General features: G+C 37.6%; 3 protein-coding genes across 5 annotated transcripts; 1 reads left to right on the top strand and 2 right to left on the bottom strand.

The window, feature by feature from the left end:
• The first annotated feature begins 148 nt into the window (after positions 1-148).
• LOC105958143 (U4/U6.U5 small nuclear ribonucleoprotein) lies at positions 149-2,130 on the top strand. Of its 2 annotated transcripts, XR_001172813.2 has the most exons (3): positions 184-878; positions 1,614-1,703; positions 1,915-2,130. XR_001172813.2 is itself a non-coding variant. In XM_012982151.2 (2 exons), the coding sequence occupies exon 1, from the start codon at positions 271-273 to the stop codon at positions 844-846; it is 576 nt and encodes a 191-aa protein (XP_012837605.2). In that variant the 5' UTR covers positions 149-270; the 3' UTR covers positions 847-878; positions 1,614-1,864. The 2 variants fall into 2 exon arrangements, 1 of the variants encoding a protein (XP_012837605.2); XM_012982151.2 differs by lacking the exon at positions 1,915-2,130 and having other exon boundaries at positions 149-878; positions 1,614-1,864.
• A 210-nt stretch (positions 2,131-2,340) lies between these two features.
• LOC105958144 (ribulose bisphosphate carboxylase small subunit, chloroplastic) lies at positions 2,341-3,269 on the bottom strand. The gene is made up of 3 exons (XM_012982153.2): positions 3,053-3,269; positions 2,807-2,938; positions 2,341-2,662 (listed from the first exon to the last, which is right to left on the bottom strand). Exons 1-3 carry the CDS (start codon positions 3,197-3,199, stop codon positions 2,429-2,431), a joined length of 513 nt encoding a protein of 170 aa, XP_012837607.1. The 5' UTR covers positions 3,200-3,269; the 3' UTR covers positions 2,341-2,428.
• Positions 3,270-4,664: 1,395 nt separating this feature from the next.
• Positions 4,665-8,362, bottom strand: LOC105958145 (VIN3-like protein 2). Of its 2 annotated transcripts, XM_088824080.1 has the most exons (5): positions 8,221-8,362; positions 7,954-8,059; positions 6,341-7,004; positions 5,830-6,134; positions 4,665-5,749 (listed from the first exon to the last, which is right to left on the bottom strand). In XM_088824080.1, the coding sequence occupies exons 2-5, from the start codon at positions 7,973-7,975 to the stop codon at positions 4,767-4,769; spliced, it is 1,974 nt and encodes a 657-aa protein (XP_088680206.1). In that variant the 5' UTR covers positions 7,976-8,059; positions 8,221-8,362; the 3' UTR covers positions 4,665-4,766. The 2 variants fall into 2 exon arrangements, with proteins under 2 accessions (XP_088680206.1, XP_088680205.1); XM_088824079.1 differs by lacking the exon at positions 8,221-8,362 and having other exon boundaries at positions 7,954-8,148.
• Positions 8,363-19,436: the final 11,074 nt, after the last annotated feature.

The raw sequence follows: 19,436 nt of genomic DNA, 5'->3' as shown, positions 1-19,436 counted from the left end.
AGGGGAAGTGGAATTTACCAATTTTTAAAAGTATCCAGAAAAGCTAAAAATGATGTAATCGCAGGGAGGTGGATGTAATTATGAATAAATGATGGGTTTGTTCGTAAATAGATCTTACCTCAGGGGTGTGATTGTAATTTACCCAATTAAACAAATAAAGAGGGATATTGGAATTGGCTATCAGCAATAGTATCTCTCTGAAGTCTAAACCCCGCTCTCTCTCTCTCTACCTACACCTCTTAACTTTTCCTCCGCCGTCCGCCGTCCGCCATGGGCGACCGCCGTGATCGTGACCGTGACCGTGACCGTGGGGACCGCGACCGCGATAGAGACCGTGACCGGAAGAGAATCCGTGACGAGCGTGACCTTGACCGCAGCAAACGCTCCCGTTCCCGTACACCCGACCGCACCCGAACCCGCCACACCCGATCTCGCACCCGTTCCCCCGATGACAGAGACCGCCATCGCCACCGCCACCACCGCTCCCGCTCCCGCTCCCGTTCAGTCGCCTCTCCTCCCAGGAAGCGCCACAAGGACGACGACGACGTTTCCAGAGAAAAGGACAAGCGCAAGGACGACGCCGTTTCCAAGGACAAGATGAAGAAGAAGAAGGAGAATTCCGTCACTAAGGAGGAGGGAATCGTCGACGGCGAGATGATGGACGACGACGAGATGGAGATGATGAAGAAATTCGGGATTCCGGTGGGGTTCGACACCACCAAGGGAAAACCGGTCGCCGGAAACGACGTCGGCGCTGTGAGGAAGGTCACGAAGCGGCAACCGCGGCAGTACATGAACCGCCGTGGGGGTTTCAATCGCCCCTTGCCTGCCGAAGTCAATCGTTAATTGAGGAGAGGGATTTTCCATTGCCCCCCCAGGTTAGGGTTTGTTTTTTAGGGCTTCAGAATTTTAATTAGCTAGAGATTATTACTTTGCTTACACTCGTTTTAGGCGTAGAATTGTTTCCTTATTTTTACGAATTAAGAGGAAATGCAATCACATTCCAGTAAAATCGAACCAACTTCGAGTCTCGTCAAAAGGTATTGCTTATGTTTGTGCTGCTTCTGATTACCAATGATGTTAATTAGGAATACTTGATTGTAATTGTTTCTTGTAAGTAGAATACGAGGATATTCCCGTTCTCTATTTACTCACTGAATCACTTGTTTGGAAGAGTATTCGACTTTGTCATTGTTAAGAATGTTACACTTCGTTTAGTAAACGAGACTCGGCAAAAGTTTTGCTCTGTATCGTCTGATAGATTTCTATGTTTTAACTAAGTAGTGAGCCTAGTTAACTATAGGTGGAACCAAGAAGCAAGAATCAGAGGATTAGGACCTTCGTAATGAAAGGAAACGTCAAATCAGATGTTTCATTTTCTTCGTAGCCTGTGTGTTTTAGAACTTATGATTTATTCCACTAAATATTATCTCAATTACAAGACGAATTACAAGAATCCCACTTGTCATATAATTCAACTGAGTAAGAGGTGAAATTATGTTCATTAACAATTTTCATTATGGGCAACCCTTTCTTTCTTGTTCTTCATAATGCTTTAAAAGAGTTCACTCTTGAACAATCTTTTAAATCATAGAATTTCGGTCTTAATGCAGATGGAAGTTGTTCATGCCATGCCATTCATTAAAGACGAAGATTGCCTTTGCCCTTTTGGTTTAGATGATTTGGGACAAACTGGACACGATGTAAGACCTCGTATTTGGTAGTAAGATTGAAAATGTTGTCTAACCAATTTGTCACAATTATTAAATAGCTTGCAGTTTCTATATTCTGTTTTTGTATGGAATGATTACTCGTATTCTTCTGGCTAGCGTTGACTATAATCAACAATGACAATTCTCTATTACTGGACTATTATCTACCCTGTTACTGTTGGTTTTATTTTTCTTAATGCAGAAGCCGCTTGGTTTTTATGCGTAGGTGTTTCTGCTACATCCTCATCCCTTCGTAAAGGTCCGAAATGTGAATTTTTTTAATGAAATCATAACTGTTGTGATATATATCCATACATTTCCCTTGTTCGTAGATGTTTGTCTATGAAAAATTATAGCTTTATCACTTACACGATGGTTCTGCACTTGCTATATTTATTCAATTATCCATTTTGAGTTTTGGCCCATTGTCATGGTTAGTTTGGTAATTAAGAAAGTAGATGTAAGAAATAAATTATCCTTTTAATTGCTAACGAAGGATCTTTCTCGTGCATTAGAGGTTGACTTTGCATACGTAAACTGAAACTGTGTGATTTAATTAGTGATTACTATATTGCTTCGACTGGGTAGTTTGTGCTACTTCCAAGGTGTAATTTTGAGCGATCGAGTATACTTGAAACCTCAATTTTATATTGCATTTGCACAAAAGACGTTGTTGAACTAACGAAAAACATAGAGAGAGATAGAGACAGCTTTGATTAAGAGGCAGTGTTTGGCTTCTGGATGACAAAGGCCATGCACTGCGCCTGCTTTATGTTGTCGAATGCCAAACAGCGAATATAAGCATTTGGATATGCCTTTTTGCACTCTTCGATTTCTTTCAAAACTTGTGATGAATCGTTGCAGCCAAACATGGGCAGCTTCCACAGAGTCCAGTATCTCCCATCGTAGTAATTTGGCATCCTGCTATTTTCCCTGTATACGTATCCCAACTTGAAGAGACGAGACAAAAAAAGAAAAAAAAAAATCAAAAACCTCGCGTTATTCAATATTCCATCTCGTAGATGCTATAATTACTAGAAAACACGGTAATTTTTTTTTTTTTTTTTTTTTTGTGTGTTGAAATATGTTATTACCTTGTCGAATTCGAGACAAGGGATCCATCCCTTTTTGATCATGTAATCGATCTCCTTTGCGACGGATTCTTCTGAAAGAGGCGGAAGGTACGAAAGTGTTTCGAATTTCTTGTTGTTTATTGGGTTCCATGTCTGTAAAAAAAAAAAAAAAGAATTCTAACTCTTAGGAAGAACACACAGCACAATAAACTAGTGAGTGATCGATCATAAGCAACTTTGGTTTTTTTACTAGAGTTGGATTGTTACCTGCATGCAGTAAGTTTTCGAACCGTTGGAAACTGTTTTCTTGCTCCAAGAAACCGATTCATTGTCAGATAGAACATTAGCCCTGTTGGGTTTCAATCCTGTGTAGCTTGGTGCAGCAAAAGAAGCACAGAAGGTTCCAGTTGACATGTTCTTGTTCTTTTTTATTTTTCGAGGTATATTATAAATTTATATCGAAGTTTAGTAGAGAAGATGAAGTGAGGATGGTATATATATATACATATATATATATTAACCAGGTTAGGTGAAAAAGACAGAAGGAGAAGTATGGGTAATGTGAAGTGAGGTGGGAGGAATTAAGGTTGTCTGAGAGTTTTGTTAGCATTGTTTCCATCGCCACCTGCATTCAATTGTAAATGTTTTTCTTTATTTATTTATTTTTAATTTAAATTTTAAAAATTAGGGCAAATTACGGCCACCCCCTTGAGCGATGGTCAAATTACGAAAACCCCCCTCCTGTTAGGGTAATTACAGCCACCCCCCTCAACTATGTATTTATCTTACGAAAAGACTCCTCCAGAGGTAAATTTAGGGATGTTAATTCAGTAAAATCGGACCAAATTTTCGGTACGCCAACATTTCATACCGTTTACCAAAATAAATATACGATTTGGTTCGGTAAATAACCGAATTACATAAATTTTACGTAAAAATATTTAAAAAGAGGGGGGTGGCTGTAATTATCCAAACAATAGGGGTTTTTTTCGTAATTTGACCATACATTAGGGGGTGGCCGTAATTTGCCCTAAAAATTATATAGTGGTAGTTGTGGAAGGTGGTTTTAGCATTTCCTGAATTACAGTTTGGTGTATGATTCCACCTGGGAAATTGTTTTGTGAGCCCATAGTTTGATTTTAATTGATTCAGAGTTTGGAGTAAAAGTGATGCAGTTTGGAGTTTGGTTCTGGGAATATAACTACTACCAATACTCATAAATTGAGACTCGTTGCAAAAGTAAACACACACTAAAAAAACACATTGTGTGGGCCAAAAACACACACTGCATCAAAACCACAAACTAAAAAACCCAGCGTGGAAGAAAATACATGCACTACACCAAAAAAACACACTAAAAGACACAGTTTGTGTAGAGAGAAAAAACACGCACTATATCAAAAATACACACTAGAAAAACAAGAGTGGAGTGAAAAAATGCACACTACACCAAAAGCACATACTAAAAAACAGTGTTGAAGAAGAAATATGCACTACACCAAAAACACACACTAAAGGTGCACTACCCCAAAAAACACAATGGTAAAAGAACACGCACTACACCGAAAACACACAGTGGAAAGACAGACAAACGCACACTACAACGGAAAACATACACTGGAACAAATAACATCATGCGCTACACTGAAAACACAACAAAAAAGAGCACATCACCAAAAACTTACGATAAACATGGTTTTAACATATATGTGTGTGTTCGTGCGTGTGTGTGTGTGATGTTCAAGCCATCTCCACACTAGCTGGAAGAACCACCACAACACCGTCATGGGTAACTACATCGTTGCCGTATTTCACCTAATTATTTGCTAAACCAAGAAAAGAATGTGTAAATTTAACCAAGAAAAGATAGATCCAACAGTGACAACTAACTGGTAATAATGCCATCCCAATAAATAATATTGATCAACAATCTTCTAAATTCAAAAGAATTAAAAAAAATAAAAAATAAATAAAACATATCTCAATGCCAAAGCTTCATGCAAAAACCCGAGGCCAAATTCGAACATCTCTTATTCGACACCACATCCGAAAAAGTATCCACAATCTGCCCCGCAAGATTCTCCGGATCTTCAATGAACGTATCAATAAATACCTTGACAATCCTTACAAGCTGAGGTGTCGCTCTCAAACTATACCAAGTCAAAAAATTCCGCCTAAACGAGGTTTCGATATAACCCTCACACTCCAACCTTCGAATCACTTTAACATAGTACTCGAAATCCTTGTCGCCGATCCCGTTATTACAACCCTCGTCTCTCCTCTCTCCTCCGCTCCTCTTCTTCGACGAGCTCCCGGCCTGCGGCTCTTCCTCCTCCTCCTCCTCGGTTGAAATGTCGATAATACCCTTGCGTTTATTTTTCCTTCCACTCCCGTCCTTCGCGCAAGGAGTGAGCTGCAACTCTGTTTTGGATTTACCAAAATGATAAGGGACGCACTCCAAGCCGATAACGGCGCTCGTTTCATTATTGTTGCCGAGTAAATTTACCGTTTTGCCCTTCTGGCTTTGACTCGGAAGATCGGTTTTATTGTCGTTGTTGTTGTTGGTCTCATCTTCGACGGAAGAAGGATTGGAGAGGCTGCTGCAGTTGGTGGCTGGGCTTTGACTTCTTTCGACTTCCGAACTCTTGGAGGGCAGATTTGGGATTTCATCTTCGGACGTTCTTGTTCGGAATTGAAACTCGTGGGGCCCGATCTCTCTGTCTTTGTCGAGGACGATAATGACCTTGAGAACGTAGTCTGTGGCGGGAGTTAGATTCGATAGTGGAAACTTTGTATCCGGTGCGAATAATCTGCAAGTGGGGTCCGCTGGATATTCCACCTCATCAGCTTTTCGATGCCATAATTTATATCCCACATTCGAATCATCGGAATCAAGAACCACATTGAGTGATGAATCTTGCACGTCTTCAAATTTGACGAGTTTCGAGGCAATCACTTTACAATCTACACAATTCAAATCTTGTTAGAGAGAGAAAGAGAACTAGAGAGAGAAAGAGAACTAGAGACACAGAGAGAGAGAGAACCAGAAGGCGTATCAGATACTCTTTCGGTAAGCATCGAATCGAGAGACTCAATGACTGAAGCACAAAGATTCTGAATTTGTGGGCCCGACGAGAGCCTGTTTACTATCCCTCTAGCCATCTTCACGGGCAAACCGGTTAGCGGGCCCACTTCTTCTTCGAGCAGTTTAACTGCTTCATCAATGTCTTCACACAGATTTTGATAGTGTTTAGTACCCGCAAGAATCTTTTGGCTTAAGGAGAGCCTATAGCACAATATATCTACTCGCCTCGTATCCCTCGCCACTACCAGTTGCTTCCTCCACGACCTGCATTATATATATAAATATATATATATATATAGATATATATACATACACACACACACTACACCTTAGAATGAATCTTGATATTCACATTATCATTAAAAACGGAAGCATATATCGAAAATCCTAGTTACTAGACTCGAGCATTCTTGATTAACTTCAAATGTATAATATCGCATAAAACGAAAAAAAATGACGGGAAATTTTACCCGAGCAAATCATTCACTTTTCGACAAGATACACAACAGAAGCTTCCATCGAGCCCCTTATCCTGCCTATCCTTTAATATACCAGAATTCTCGTGACGTAAGGCGCATTCCAGGTGGCAAGACATACCACACGAAACACCAACAAACGGAGGGTCCGAATTGCAAATTAACCAAAGACTAGGGTCCTTATTGTCATCATATTGTCGGCAAATACAGCACGAGCACCTTTTGCAGAACAAGTCTCCCCGATTCAGTTTCGCCTTACAAGCCGAATTCTTGCAATACACTGTCTTATTATTATAATTATTATTACTATTATAATTTTCGGAGTCAATATCAGGAGCACTAGTTGTTGCGGCAGCATCTGATTTCCTCTGCCTTTTGGGAATCCTTTCGCAGTCTTCCGTCTCCATTTCAGAAACGTTTTTTGCGGATTTCTTTTCGTATACAATTTTGAGAAGGTGTTCGATAATTTTCGACTTTGTTAAGCCGGTGTACTTTCTTTCTTTTCCCAGCTCTGCGCAGAGGATCTGCAGTATCTCGTGTCGGCTCCAGGCGTGGAGCATTTCCGTGGCGCCATCTGGCGAATTCGACACGTGGTAGACTAAGTCCCTCTTCTCATCTATGCTCAGTTTGCTGCACCTCAATGGATCGTAAACCAACGCTGCGTAAATAAAAAAAGGACGAAAAATTCATCACAAACGTATATTATTGGTTTTCGAAGATTATCCACTCGGATAACACAGTTACTATTCGAGACTCCATATAACTGCATAAACTAAGCATTTGTGCAATTTTTAAAAGCCTAACCGAAGAGCAACCAATATTTTAAGAATAAAATCGAAGAAATAAGAATAAAGTAGTAAAAGTTTATTCGTACTATCACGAGTCGAGTATACACAGATACACATTTTCGGGTTTAACGGGTTATAAGCTTTCGGGTATATATAGAAAGAAAAGCTAATTCGAGCCATCGACGGTAACTGATCTACATGCACATAGTACATTACACCAAACCCGAAAACCGAAATTTCCGAAATAATTCGAGTAATCAATCGATGGGACTAGTAAAAATCAATCCCTAATTTTATCACGATTTTTTTTTAATTCAACAATTATAGCCAACCAACCAACCATCTTGCAAAAGATGAAAGGGAGATAACAATGAAAACCAGAAAGCGACAGCTGGCAATCCATGGGACCTTCACCACAGTCGATCACTTATTACAATAAAAAGGCTAATAAATTAGAAAAATAATAAATAATAATAAAAAAATAAAAAATAAATGAGGCAACAATGGAGTGTGTGCGTGAAATGTATGAGCATGCGTGTCTGTCTCTGTGTGGCGTCAATTTCATCGAATAATAAATAAAATTAAATAAAACAATTCAAGAAAACACAAAAATCATGCGTGAATCAAACCATCAAACAGATCGAACACCAAATCTTGAATAAAAAATATATACAAAAAAAAAAAGAAAATTAAAAAATCGATCTTTATAAATCGAACCAGAGAAACCCTTCGATAACATGATGATTTGAAGACGACGGAGATGGGAATTTATACCGAAAATACCCCCGAAAAATAAAGAAAGAAGGGAAGAATCTTTACCCTCCAAGGAAGAAGAATCCATGGATGCCCACAGTGTTTTTGTTTTCAATAACAAAAGACGAAGCAGCGCACATTAGCACCAAAAGCCCATTTATTTCCCTTTAGCCTGAAAGACAAAAAATAATTTCAACTACCCATATTAATACATAAAGAAATAAATCATGTGACTGCGTGCTTTGAGAGTGTTGTATACATATACCCAAATACATATATATATCTATATGTATATATATATATATATATATATGAGAGAGAGAGAGAGAGAACCAAGAGGAGGAGAAATCCATGAAAGATGGGTCCTTAACGTGGGGTTTTCATAACCCGAAGCACAATTTGATGTATGTATATATATATATAAATATATCTTTGTGCGTTTTGTGACTGTGTGTAGAGAGAGAGAGAGATGGGCAGTTGAAGAGAGAGAGAGATAGGAGAAAAGTGAGGAAGAAAAGGCGAATAATAAAGATATGGTTAAATTACACTTTCCCTCTTATACTTTGGCTATATATAATTTTACACCCTTGTACACTCAATTGCATCAATTTGTCCCCTGTACTTGAAAAATTGTTTCAATATTTAGTTTTCAGATCTTTGACATTAACAGCTTTAGGCTCTAATGTCTGAAAATTGCAAAAAAATCACTCCTCCCAGTTTAAATAATTATAAAAAATAATTAAAAAAATAAAAATAAACTGTTCTTGTGCATTATGCTTTCTCGTTGTCTTGAATTTTTTTATGTTCTTTTTTTGTTTTTCTAATCATTATTTGAATTGGCGTTATTGTAATTTCAGAGTTTAGACCAAACGATATTAAGGTTAAATGTTTGACTAATAACAGCGAGGGCCACACTAAGATAATTTCTCAAGTATAGGGGCAAATAGACGTAATCAAGAATAGAAGGGTGTAAAGTGATATAGAGACAAAATATGAGGGGGAAAGTTGAATTTGGCCTAAAAATATAAATGAGGCTAGAAACAGAGGAAAAAAAAGCGGCTGAATGTAGAGCGCTTTTTAACCTTTTCCCGTGCCCTCGGTTATCTATCCACTGTTGCAACTACTTCTTGTACTACCATGCACTTATTTTAATTATACATTCTTTTTCTTTCTTCTTCCTCAATTTTCTTTATTTAATTTATTTCCTATGATTAATAAATCCTTTAATTATGTGAACAAATCAAATTCAATACTACAATCTTTTTGGATTTGTGATTTCGATAATTGGTGATACTGAAATTTTGAGATATAACTTATCACTTAATAGCCAAATGAGATTAAATTCTGAACGGATCGGCCGATTTTTAGTATGATATGTGGCACTTTTAAGTCTTAATTCTTAATAAATCACGCTGATTATAATTATGGTTAGAGGGGTAACGGGTTATGCTTGTGTTTTTTTTTTCTTTTTTTCTTTTTCCAATTATTAGAATCTTAATTATATTTTTATTTAAACTATCCACGTGTCAATCATCATATGGCATCTGATTTTCCTTTTAAAACAGGCCATCCAGTCTGAATTTGCACCCTAGCCAAATATATCCGTTATTAATTTTTGGGTTTAAAGTCTATTACATGGTTTTACACATGTGTTACAAGGGATGATTCGGAAATAAGTGGTAAAATCTTTTTCTTTTTTGGATTAACTAATTATGCACGATTTAGCCTATTAGATCTAGATTGAACGAGAGAAAGAGAGAGATAGATATCATGTTGAAGAAATGCAAATTTGATTCAATTTGAAAATTATGAAAAAAGTTGATCAACAATACACGGGAAGCTAGCCTATATACTACAACTTATTCCTAACTAACTCTACTATTTGTAGTCTATGCTTTACTATAATCACGGTTTTACAAATAATACCCTCCTGATTTTCTAAACAAACCTGAGACAATTCGAGTTGTGGCAATATGGATTGCAGTCTGGTTGTCACAATGGATAATTGTGGAGGTAGTAATACCATGTCTGAGGTCAATGAGAATTTGTTGAAGCCATGTGAGTTCACTAGCCAATGAAGCAAGTGCCCTATATTCAGCCTCAGTAGATAGTAGCATGTTTCTTTGTTTTCCATGAGATCAGAAAATCAACTAGAAATTAAGTACACATAAATAGTAGTATATATTATGGTGTCTAGGCATGAGCTCCGATCTGCATCAACAAATGCGTTGAGAGTGCCAGGAAAATCTGTGGGAAAGAAAAGACCTTGGCCTTGAGAAGCTTTCATATACTTTAAAATGTGTTACAAGGTAGGCTTAGAAACAAACTTCCTAAGTTTATGAACAAAATAAGTAATGTGTGGTCGAATTAATAGTGGTTAACGAGAGGAGTTGCCCAATGAGTTTTCTATAGGAAGAAAAATCTTCAATAGGTGTGCCACTGTCAATTGCAAGTTTGAGATCAGGGTTCATTGGTAAGTCTGAAGTCTTACGCCCTAAATAACTACGGTCATCTAGCAACTGAAGAACATGTTTTCTTTGGGAGAGGAAGATTCCTTAGGTATATCTTGCTACCTAGATGCCAAGAAAGTACTTGAGAGCACCAAGATCTCTAAGCTTGAAAGATTTACTAAGTAGTATGAATGAAGTTCGTAATTTTTGCTGAGCTTGGACCAACAATTATGATATCATCTAGCAACAAAATTAGTATTAAAACCTTTTGTAAATAAAGTGTAATCAGACTTTGACCGAAAAAACCCTAACTTGAGGATAACTTATGCGAGTTTGACATTCCGTTGTCTAGAGGTCTGTTTTAAGCCATATAATGAATTGATCAACTTCCAGACTAGTCGTTGGGTAGCGTTTTGTGCCACACTTGGTTGATAACCCAAGGAAAGAGACACGTAAACTTCCTCAAAGAGGTCTCCATTGAAGAATTAATGATGTCAAGTTCGTATATACAAGTGTCATTTTGTGTTTTGATAAAAAAAAAAGTAATAATAAATAATAAACAAATACAATTTGCGGACTTCTTCGACCTTATACCTGGTGATAAACACCGGGTGGGTCTTCTGCTGCCACGTATCATTTTTTGTAATTTATAATATATTTCCCACTAGGGATAATCTGTAAGGATTTTAGAAAAATATAAAAAAAGACACGTGACAGCAAAAGATCCACCCGATATTTATCACGGCTTGTAGGGTCGAGCCGCAATTTGCGCGTACCTAATTGGAGGGTGCACACAATTTGTGTGCATATAGTGCACAGTGATCAGTGATCACGAGCAACTGCCAATGTCAAATTAGACGTGGTCCAAGTGGGGACCACATTTTTTTTTTAAAGAATCTATGAGTTGATAGATAATTAGAATTTACAAATTTATCCTCAATTTTGTATCGATTGCACATCTGGTTCCCTACGATCAAGAAAAATACATTTGGTCCCTCATATTTCAATAATTTAACATTTTCTTTATCCATTTCAGTCAATTTAGCATTAGTTTGTCGGTTAAGGCAGTTATGTGCACACGCTTAATCTGTTGATACTAATGAAAAATTGATAAAAATGACTAAAAATATTGAATTTTTGAAACATGAAAGACTAAATGTGTTTTTTTATGAACATTGAGAATCAAATATGAAACCTGTATAAATTTGAGGGGTAAAAACTATAATTTTTACACGTAGATAATTATGTAACTAATTGTTCTCTTGTAGTGGGGAATTATTTAACTAATTGTTAATCAATTATAAGTAGAATGATATATCTCATTACTTCTCCTCTTCGAACGAAACAAAAAAAGTGAATAAAATACGGTTATTTCTATCCTACACCCGGTGAAGGTTACACCAGGTGATTTTTAACGTTGATCTACACACACCAATGTGGGTGTGTGTGTGTTTGTGTGTATATTAATGGTAAAGATCTACCCGGTGTAGGATCTCAAAAGCCATAAAATATTGACACGTGAATTTGAAATTTTATCGAGGAACCCTTGAAATAATAAATGGAAAATAATACTAAGTGATAAAATAATATTTATTTATTAATTAACGAAATGTTTAATAAATATGGGATTCCCAACCATAATGCAACCCTAGATCCCCTTTCTTTTTAGCATCTACTAGTTTATTAATGTTTGAAAGTACACAATAAATTTAGTTTGAAACAATCTTATTAGAATCTAGTGTTTCTTTTTTTTTTTCTTTTTTTTTTTAATTAGTGCACAAAAATGATTTAACCAATAATATAACTTGCAAGCATTACAAGAAATAATCTTTTGAGTGACGGATAGAAAGAGTTTGTTATTTATATTAGCGACAATAAAAATGTATTAAGTGACAGTAAAATGAGTTATTGGTGGCAACTGAAACATAAAAATATTGTCACTTAATCTATGCATTTTAGTTACTCAGTGACAACTTTTAATAGTATCGCAATTATGGTATGTTAAGTATTGAGCCCACATAAAATGATCTGTTGTGATCTGGGCCCAATAGCTATATTAATTCTAAGCCCAACTTGGGAAATCGGGCCCAATGTCACTTAAGCCCACTGATCAGTCAACCCTAAATCTTGACCGTCGGATAGAGGGCTTCAATCTGAGCCCTCCATTTACCCACTCCTCTTTTCTTCTCTCAACCCTAGCAGCTTTGTTCTGCTGCGCCGTTTCTCTCTCTTCCCTTGTCCCCTTCTCTCTCTACAGTATATCGTCACCCCTTGTCGTTTTCCGGCGACACCTTCGCAGGTCCGGCCGGACAATGGGTGTCCTTACCGTCGCAGCACATTTAATGCTGAAGACCGTTGAAACTCCGTGTATTTATACTGTGGTGAGAGAGAGAGACAAGTGTGATTCACCTTTTATTCAAACCCCTTCATTTCTGGTCTCAATCCTCTTCTGTGAGGGTTTCGACTGTGTGTGTGCAGAAATCTGGGTTTGTGCTGAGTGGAGAGGGTGAGTTATCACCGAGTTGACTGTGCATGTGTTGGTGAGTCAACTCGGAGTGAGGTTTGGGGTCAGATCTAGGGTTTCGATCAGTGGCAGTGCTTGGTGCTTGTTTTCGGTTGGTGTTACCACCAGACCTTTGGATCTACAGTTGAACACTGGAAATAGGGAACTGAGCCGTTCTTTATAATATACTCTTTCTGTTCCATTTTTACTTCCTGTGTTATCTAACTGTGTTTTACAGATCTATAGCTATGTCTGGAAGAACCTGTACCTAACAGTGGTACCAGAGCATCAGTTGGACACTCGTTCTTTTGCAGACTCGTGCTACGGATTTAACTACTGTGACTCACTCACTCTGTTTCTGGGTAAAATCCTGGAAAACCTGTGGTTGACCTTGTGTGGTCAAAACTTGCTTCCGCTGTTCTATTGTTCTGGGCCAACTCAGGCTACTCGCCACTCCAAACTTCCCTTGTCCGGACCGCTTAGTGTCGCAGGAATCTGGGGAAGGGGGGTAGTCTGAGACAGCCCAGCCTTCGACCGGTTACTTTGGTACCTTCTGGGCCAACTCATACTATTTGCCACTCCAAACTTCCCTTGTCCGGACCGCTAAGTGTCGCAGGAATCTGGGGAAGGGGAATAGTCTGAGAAAGCCCTGCCTTCGACTGGTTGCTTTGTTGCCTTCTGCAACACTTGGCTCTCTGTTGGGCCTACTGGGATCATCTTGTGTGTTTATTTTCTGTTGCTGTCTGTGTGCAGCTTGTGTGGTTTATTTTTCCTTGTTGCTGTCTGTGTGCAGCTTGTGTGTTTCCTTTCTGTTGCTGTCTGTGTGCAGCTTGTGTGTTTTCTTTTCTGTTGCTGTCTGTGTGCAGCTTATTTGTTAGTGTGCCTCTTACTTGTGTCTGAGCCCTTGTCTGTTTCTCTTCTGTGTGAATATGAATTCTTATCCTGTGGCTACCTTTGATGGTAAGGGTGACTTTGCTATATGGAAACAGAAAATGAAAGGTGTTTTAGTCCAACAGAAATGTTTTAAGGCTATAACTCAAACTTATGATGATAAAACCACAAAAGAAATGAAAGATGATTTTGATGAACTTGCTTACTCCCTGATTATTCTGAACCTATCTGACTCTGTGATTAGAAAGATAGGTAAGCTTGATACTGCTAAGGATTTATGGGATAAGTTAGAAGAGCTTTATACTGAAACCTCTTTACCCTCAAAAATGTTTTTACTGGAAAAGTTTTTTAGATTTAAACTTGACTTGCACAAAGATATAGATGAAAATCTTGATGTTTTTACAAAACTTGTGCAAGACATAAAGTTAACTGGGGATAAAACCATTGATGAATATACCCCCATTGTTCTTCTAAATGCTATTCCAGATTCTTACAGTGATGTCAAATCTGCTATTAAGTATGGCAGAGACAAAGTGACTCTTGACACTGTGATAAATGGTTTGAAAAGTAAGGAACTAGATTTGAAAACTACCAAAGGCAACAAGTCTTTGGGTGATGTAAACTTTGTGAAAAACAAGCATAAAAACAAGTTTTCAAACAAGGGTTCTACCTCCAGTAACCAAAATTTCCAAAAATTTGATAAGGGTAAAGTAGGGAGTAAGAACAAGCTCAAACATAGGAAGTGTTATAACTGTGGCAAGTCTGGTCATTATGCTAATAGGTGTGCTGAACCTAAGAAAGAAGTTAAGTCTAATAATGAACAGGCTAACCAAGTTGCTGAAAACATGGGTGATGTGTTTATGATTACTGATGAGTATCTTGATTTTGTGAATTCTGTGTCTGCATCTTTGACTGATAATGACTGGTTAATGGATTCTGCTTGCTCTAATCATATGACACCTCACAGAAGCATGTTTTCCTCCTATGTTAAATTGGAAAATGGCTCTGTGTCCATGGCTGATAGCAGCAAAAGGCATGTGCTAGGTATAGGAACTGTATGTCTGAAATTTCAATCTGGTTTTGTGCTTAAACTGAAAAATGTGAGACATGTTCCTAAGCTGAGTAGCAATCTGATGTCTTGTGCTATCTTGGAGGATTCTGGGTATAAGGGTACTTGGGGTGATGGGGTCATGAATATTATGCATGATGGTTTAATTTCTTTCAAAGCTGTTAGAATGCACAATATGTATGTTGCATCTGCACTATCTGTTTCACATGTTAATTCTGTCCAGCATGACATGACTGATCTTTGGCATAGAAGATTAGGTCACATCAGTAGTAAGGGACTAGGAATCTTGCATAAAAACAAGTATCTGAGTGATGACATTGTTGTTGATATGCCTTTGTGTGATTCATGTGTTATGGGTAAACAGTCTAAAGTGAAATTCCCTAAATCTCCCTTCCCTAATACTTCTAAGTGTACTGAAATCCTTGAATATGTTCATGCTGATGTTTGGGGTCCTGCACCTGTCTCCACACCTGGTGGAAACAGATATTTCTTGTCTGTTGTTGATGATTTTTCAAGAAAAGTGTTTGTCTTCTTGCTTGTGCAAAAGTCTGATGTTTTTGATAAGTTCAAATCTTGGAAAACCTTTATTGAAAATCAAACTAACAAGAAACTTAGAACCCTTAGAACTGATAATGGCACTGAATTTTGCAATCATGAATTTGATTCTCTGTGTGCTGAATTTGGCATCAGGAGACATAGGACTGTTGCATATACACCTCAACAGAATGGCATAGCTGAAAGAATGAATAGAACATTAATGGATAGGGTTAGATCCATGTTGCATGCATCTGGTTTGCCAAAAGTTTTTTGGGGTGAAGCTGTCTTAACAGCTGCTTATGTGATTAACAGATCTCCATCTGTGCCTTTGTCTGGAAATTTGCCTGAAACTTTGTGGACTGGGAAACCAGCTGATTTGTCTAATTTGAGAGTTTTTGGATGTTCTGCTTTTGTGCACCATAAAACTGATAAATTAGAACCTAGATCCTTAAAATGTGTTTTTATTGGATATCCTGAAGGGGTAAAAGGTTATAGATGTTGGCTAAAGAATGAACATGGTTTTAAAACTATCATTAGTAGAAATGTTGTTTTCAATGAAAATGAATATCCTTGTTTGCCTGTGCCTTCATTTATTGTTCCCCCCTCTGCTCCTATTGAGGTGGAGAAATCTCCTCTTGAGAGTGAGGAAATTGATATTGTTGATGATGATGATTCATCTTCTGTGCCTGAAAATGTGTTTGATCAAAATGTTGAGTCTGATTTGCCTGAAATTGATGATTTGCATGATTATCAGCTTGCTAGGGACAGACCTAGAAGAGAAATTAGGAAACCTCATCATCTTGATAATTTTCAGCTTGCATCTTTTGTTTTCAATGTGTTTGATTCTTTAGATGGAAATGAACCTAAGTGCTACAAAGATGCTTTAAAATCTCCTGAATCTGCTATGTGGTTATCTGCTATGAAAGAGGAGATTAACTCTCTGCATGTCAATCATACTTGGACTCTTGTCCCAAAACCTGCTAAGTGCTCTTTGATTGAATGCAAATGGCTGTTTAGAGTTAAGCATGAATCTGATTCTGTTAGATATAAAGCTAGGCTTGTAGCTAAAGGTTTTACTCAAAGAGAGGGTATAGACTATACTGAAATCTTTGCTCCTGTTGTTAAATTCACCACTGTCAGAATTTTGCTTGCCTTAGTTGCTCATTTTGATTGGGAACTTAAGCAAATGGATGTTAAAACTGCTTTCTTACATGGTGATCTTGATAAGCAAATTTTCATGTCTCAACCCGAAGGATTTGTTGATCCTGATAAACCTGATTATGTTTGTTTGTTAAAGAAATCTCTGTATGGCCTTAAACAGTCTCCTAGGCAGTGGAACAAAAAATTTGACTCTTGCATGCTCTCTTTGAAATTTATAAGAAGTGAATTTGATCCTTGCTTGTATTTCAAAGATGACTGTCAATCTCCTGTGTTCCTATTGATCTATGTTGATGATATGCTTATTGCTAGTCCCTGTTTAAAGGCTATTGATCATGTTAATAAATGCTTAAGTGAAAACTTTGACATGAAATTTCTTGGTGACTCTAAGAGGATTCTGGGAATGGACATAATCAGGAATAGGAAAGATTGTTCTTTGTTTCTGAACCAATCTGCCTATGTTGAAAAGATATTAGATAAATTTGCCATGAAAAATGCCAAGTCTGTGTCTGTGCCTCTAGCTGCTCATTTCTTGCTAAGTAAGGAACAGTCCCCAAAGACTGAACCTGAAATCTGTGATATGAAATCTGTTCCTTATGCTAATGCAATTGGTTCTATAATGTATTTAATGGTAAGTACTAGGCCTGATATTGCATATGCTGTTAGCTGTTTGAGTAGATATATGGCTAATCCTGGCATGCCTCATTGGGAGGCTGTGAAATGGCTAATGAGATATCTAAGAGGATCTGCTAGAACAGGGATTGAATTTTCTAGGTGTGAAAAAGGAATTGAATTATGTGGTTATGTGGATTCTAATTATGCTAATAACAGAGATAATAGGAAGTCCACCACATCTTATGTGTTTACTTTGTGTGGTTCTTGTATTTGCTGGAAATCTCAACTTCAGAACATTGTAGCCCTTTCTACCACAGAGGCTGAATACATTGCTGCCACAGAGGCTATAAAAGAATCTCTTTGGTTGAAAGGGCTGCTCTCAGAAATTGGTTTCTTGAAAGGTAAAGTTGTTGTTTTTTCTGACAGCCAATCAGGTATACAATTGTGCAAGAACCCTGTCTTTCATGACAGAACAAAACACATTGAGATCAAATACCACTTCATCCGGAAAGTGGTGAAAAAAGGTGTGATAGACCTGGAGAAAATTCCTTCTGAATTCAACCCTGCTGACATGGGCACTAAGTGCCTGCCTGTGGAAAAATTGAGATCATGTTTGAGAATCTTGAACATTGTCTCAAAACATGATTAAAACAGACATGTGTTTGTCTGCTTGCTTTGTGCAAGTCTGTTGAGGCTTTCTATGTGATTGCTTGCTTTATTTGTTTTGTCTTAACTTCTATGTGATGTTAAGTGTTGGTTTTATCTTGGTGATTACCTCCTTTGTGGAAAAAATACTGTGTGAATCTTCTACTACAATCTGTGTGATTAGTGTTTAAGATTCACAGTTACGGCAATGATGATCCCAATCCATTAAGTGTGTGTCATACTGATCCTTTTATTGGTCTCAGGTGGAGAATTGTTAAGTATTGAGCCCACATAAAATGATCTGTTGTGATCTGGGCCCAATAGCTATATTAATTCTAAGCCCAACTTGGGAAATCGGGCCCAATGTCACTTAAGCCCACTGATCAGTCAACCCTAAATCTTGACCGTCGGATAGAGGGCTTCAATCTGAGCCCTCCATTTACCCACTCCTCTTTTCTTCTCTCAACCCTAGCAGCTTTGTTCTGCTGCGCCGTTTCTCTCTCTTCCCTTGTCCCCTTCTCTCTCTACAGTATATCGTCACCCCTTGTCGTTTTCCGGCGACACCTTCGCAGGTCCGGCCGGACAATGGGTGTCCTTACCGTCGCAGCACATTTAATGCTGAAGACCGTTGAAACTCCGTGTATTTATACTGTGGTGAGAGAGAGAGACAAGTGTGATTCACCTTTTATTCAAACCCCTTCATTTCTGGTCTCAATCCTCTTCTGTGAGGGTTTCGACTGTGTGTGTGCAGAAATCTGGGTTTGTGCTGAGTGGAGAGGGTGAGTTATCACCGAGTTGACTGTGCATGTGTTGGTGAGTCAACTCGGAGTGAGGTTTGGGGTCAGATCTAGGGTTTCGATCAGTGGCAGTGCTTGGTGCTTGTTTTCGGTTGGTGTTACCACCAGACCTTTGGATCTACAGTTGAACACTGGAAATAGGGAACTGAGCCGTTCTTTATAATATACTCTTTCTGTTCCATTTTTACTTCCTGTGTTATCTAACTGTGTTTTACAGATCTATAGCTATGTCTGGAAGAACCTGTACCTAACATGGTATCACTAATTCCGTTTTTTCTTGTACCGTCACGTTTAGCATCTATGGATTAAAGACAACCAAGAAACTTAAGGGAATCAAATACTACCAATTAACAAAAAAAAATGTTGATAAATTATTAAATTGGGATAATGGAGAAAGGTACGTTTGCCTAACATCAAATAAATAAATTGGAATAATAAGACGATAAAACGTGGTCAGTGATAGGCAGCAATTTTGTTGTGAGTTTATGTCAACATTTGGGAGTTGGTCACTTGTGATCCATAAAAATAAAAAATTATAAGTACTAGCAATTTGTGCAAGTAACAAATAAATAATAAATTTACAAAATTACCCTTCTACTCGTTTGGAAGTTATTGCGAAACGAACTAATATACACTAACGGTGTTGAATGACCACTTCATTTTAAAAACAAATATATAAAAAATGGTCATTCGACGCGATATCGAACTCTATTAAAAAATAAATTGATTTTGTTTTCTTTTTAGAAAAAAGATAAGTTCGGACTCTAGTAGCTATTTTTGTATATTGTTTAAATATGATGTTGAGATAAGTTTGATTTATGAGATCGTACATCTGATTAAATACACCATGTGGTTTTAAACCATAAATCTACATAAATAATTAT

Source organism: Erythranthe guttata, chromosome 10, assembly GCF_056151865.1.
Source record: "Erythranthe guttata isolate IM_541 chromosome 10, IM_541, whole genome shotgun sequence".
Classification (NCBI taxonomy): domain Eukaryota; kingdom Viridiplantae; phylum Streptophyta; class Magnoliopsida; order Lamiales; family Phrymaceae; genus Erythranthe; species Erythranthe guttata.
Note: the sequence above shows the minus strand (reverse complement) of the source record. Positions and strands in the feature narration are given on the sequence as shown.

What these genes read in the sequence shown, in the direction of transcription:
- LOC105958145 (XM_088824080.1), bottom strand. Translation starts at nt 7,975, where the DNA reads ATGGATTCTTCTTCCTTGGAGG. An exon ending in GGATTCTTCTTCCTTGGAGG is followed by an intron (nt 7,005 to 7,953) that starts GTAAAGATTCTT and finishes TTATTTACGCAG; the next exon opens with CGTTGGTTTACGATCCATTG. An exon ending in AAAGTGAATGATTTGCTCGG is followed by an intron (nt 6,135 to 6,340) that starts GTAAAATTTCCC and finishes TATATAATGCAG; the next exon opens with GTCGTGGAGGAAGCAACTGG.
- LOC105958143 (XM_012982151.2), top strand. Translation starts at nt 271, where the DNA reads ATGGGCGACCGCCGTGATCGTGACCGTGACCGTGACCGTGGGGACCGC.
- LOC105958144 (XM_012982153.2), bottom strand. Translation starts at nt 3,199, where the DNA reads ATGTCAACTGGAACCTTCTGTGCTTCTTTTGCTGCACCAAGCTACACA. An exon ending in CGAAAACTTACTGCATGCAG is followed by an intron (nt 2,939 to 3,052) that starts GTAACAATCCAA and finishes TTTTTTTTACAG; the next exon opens with ACATGGAACCCAATAAACAA. An exon ending in CTTGTCTCGAATTCGACAAG is followed by an intron (nt 2,663 to 2,806) that starts GTAATAACATAT and finishes CGTCTCTTCAAG; the next exon opens with TTGGGATACGTATACAGGGA.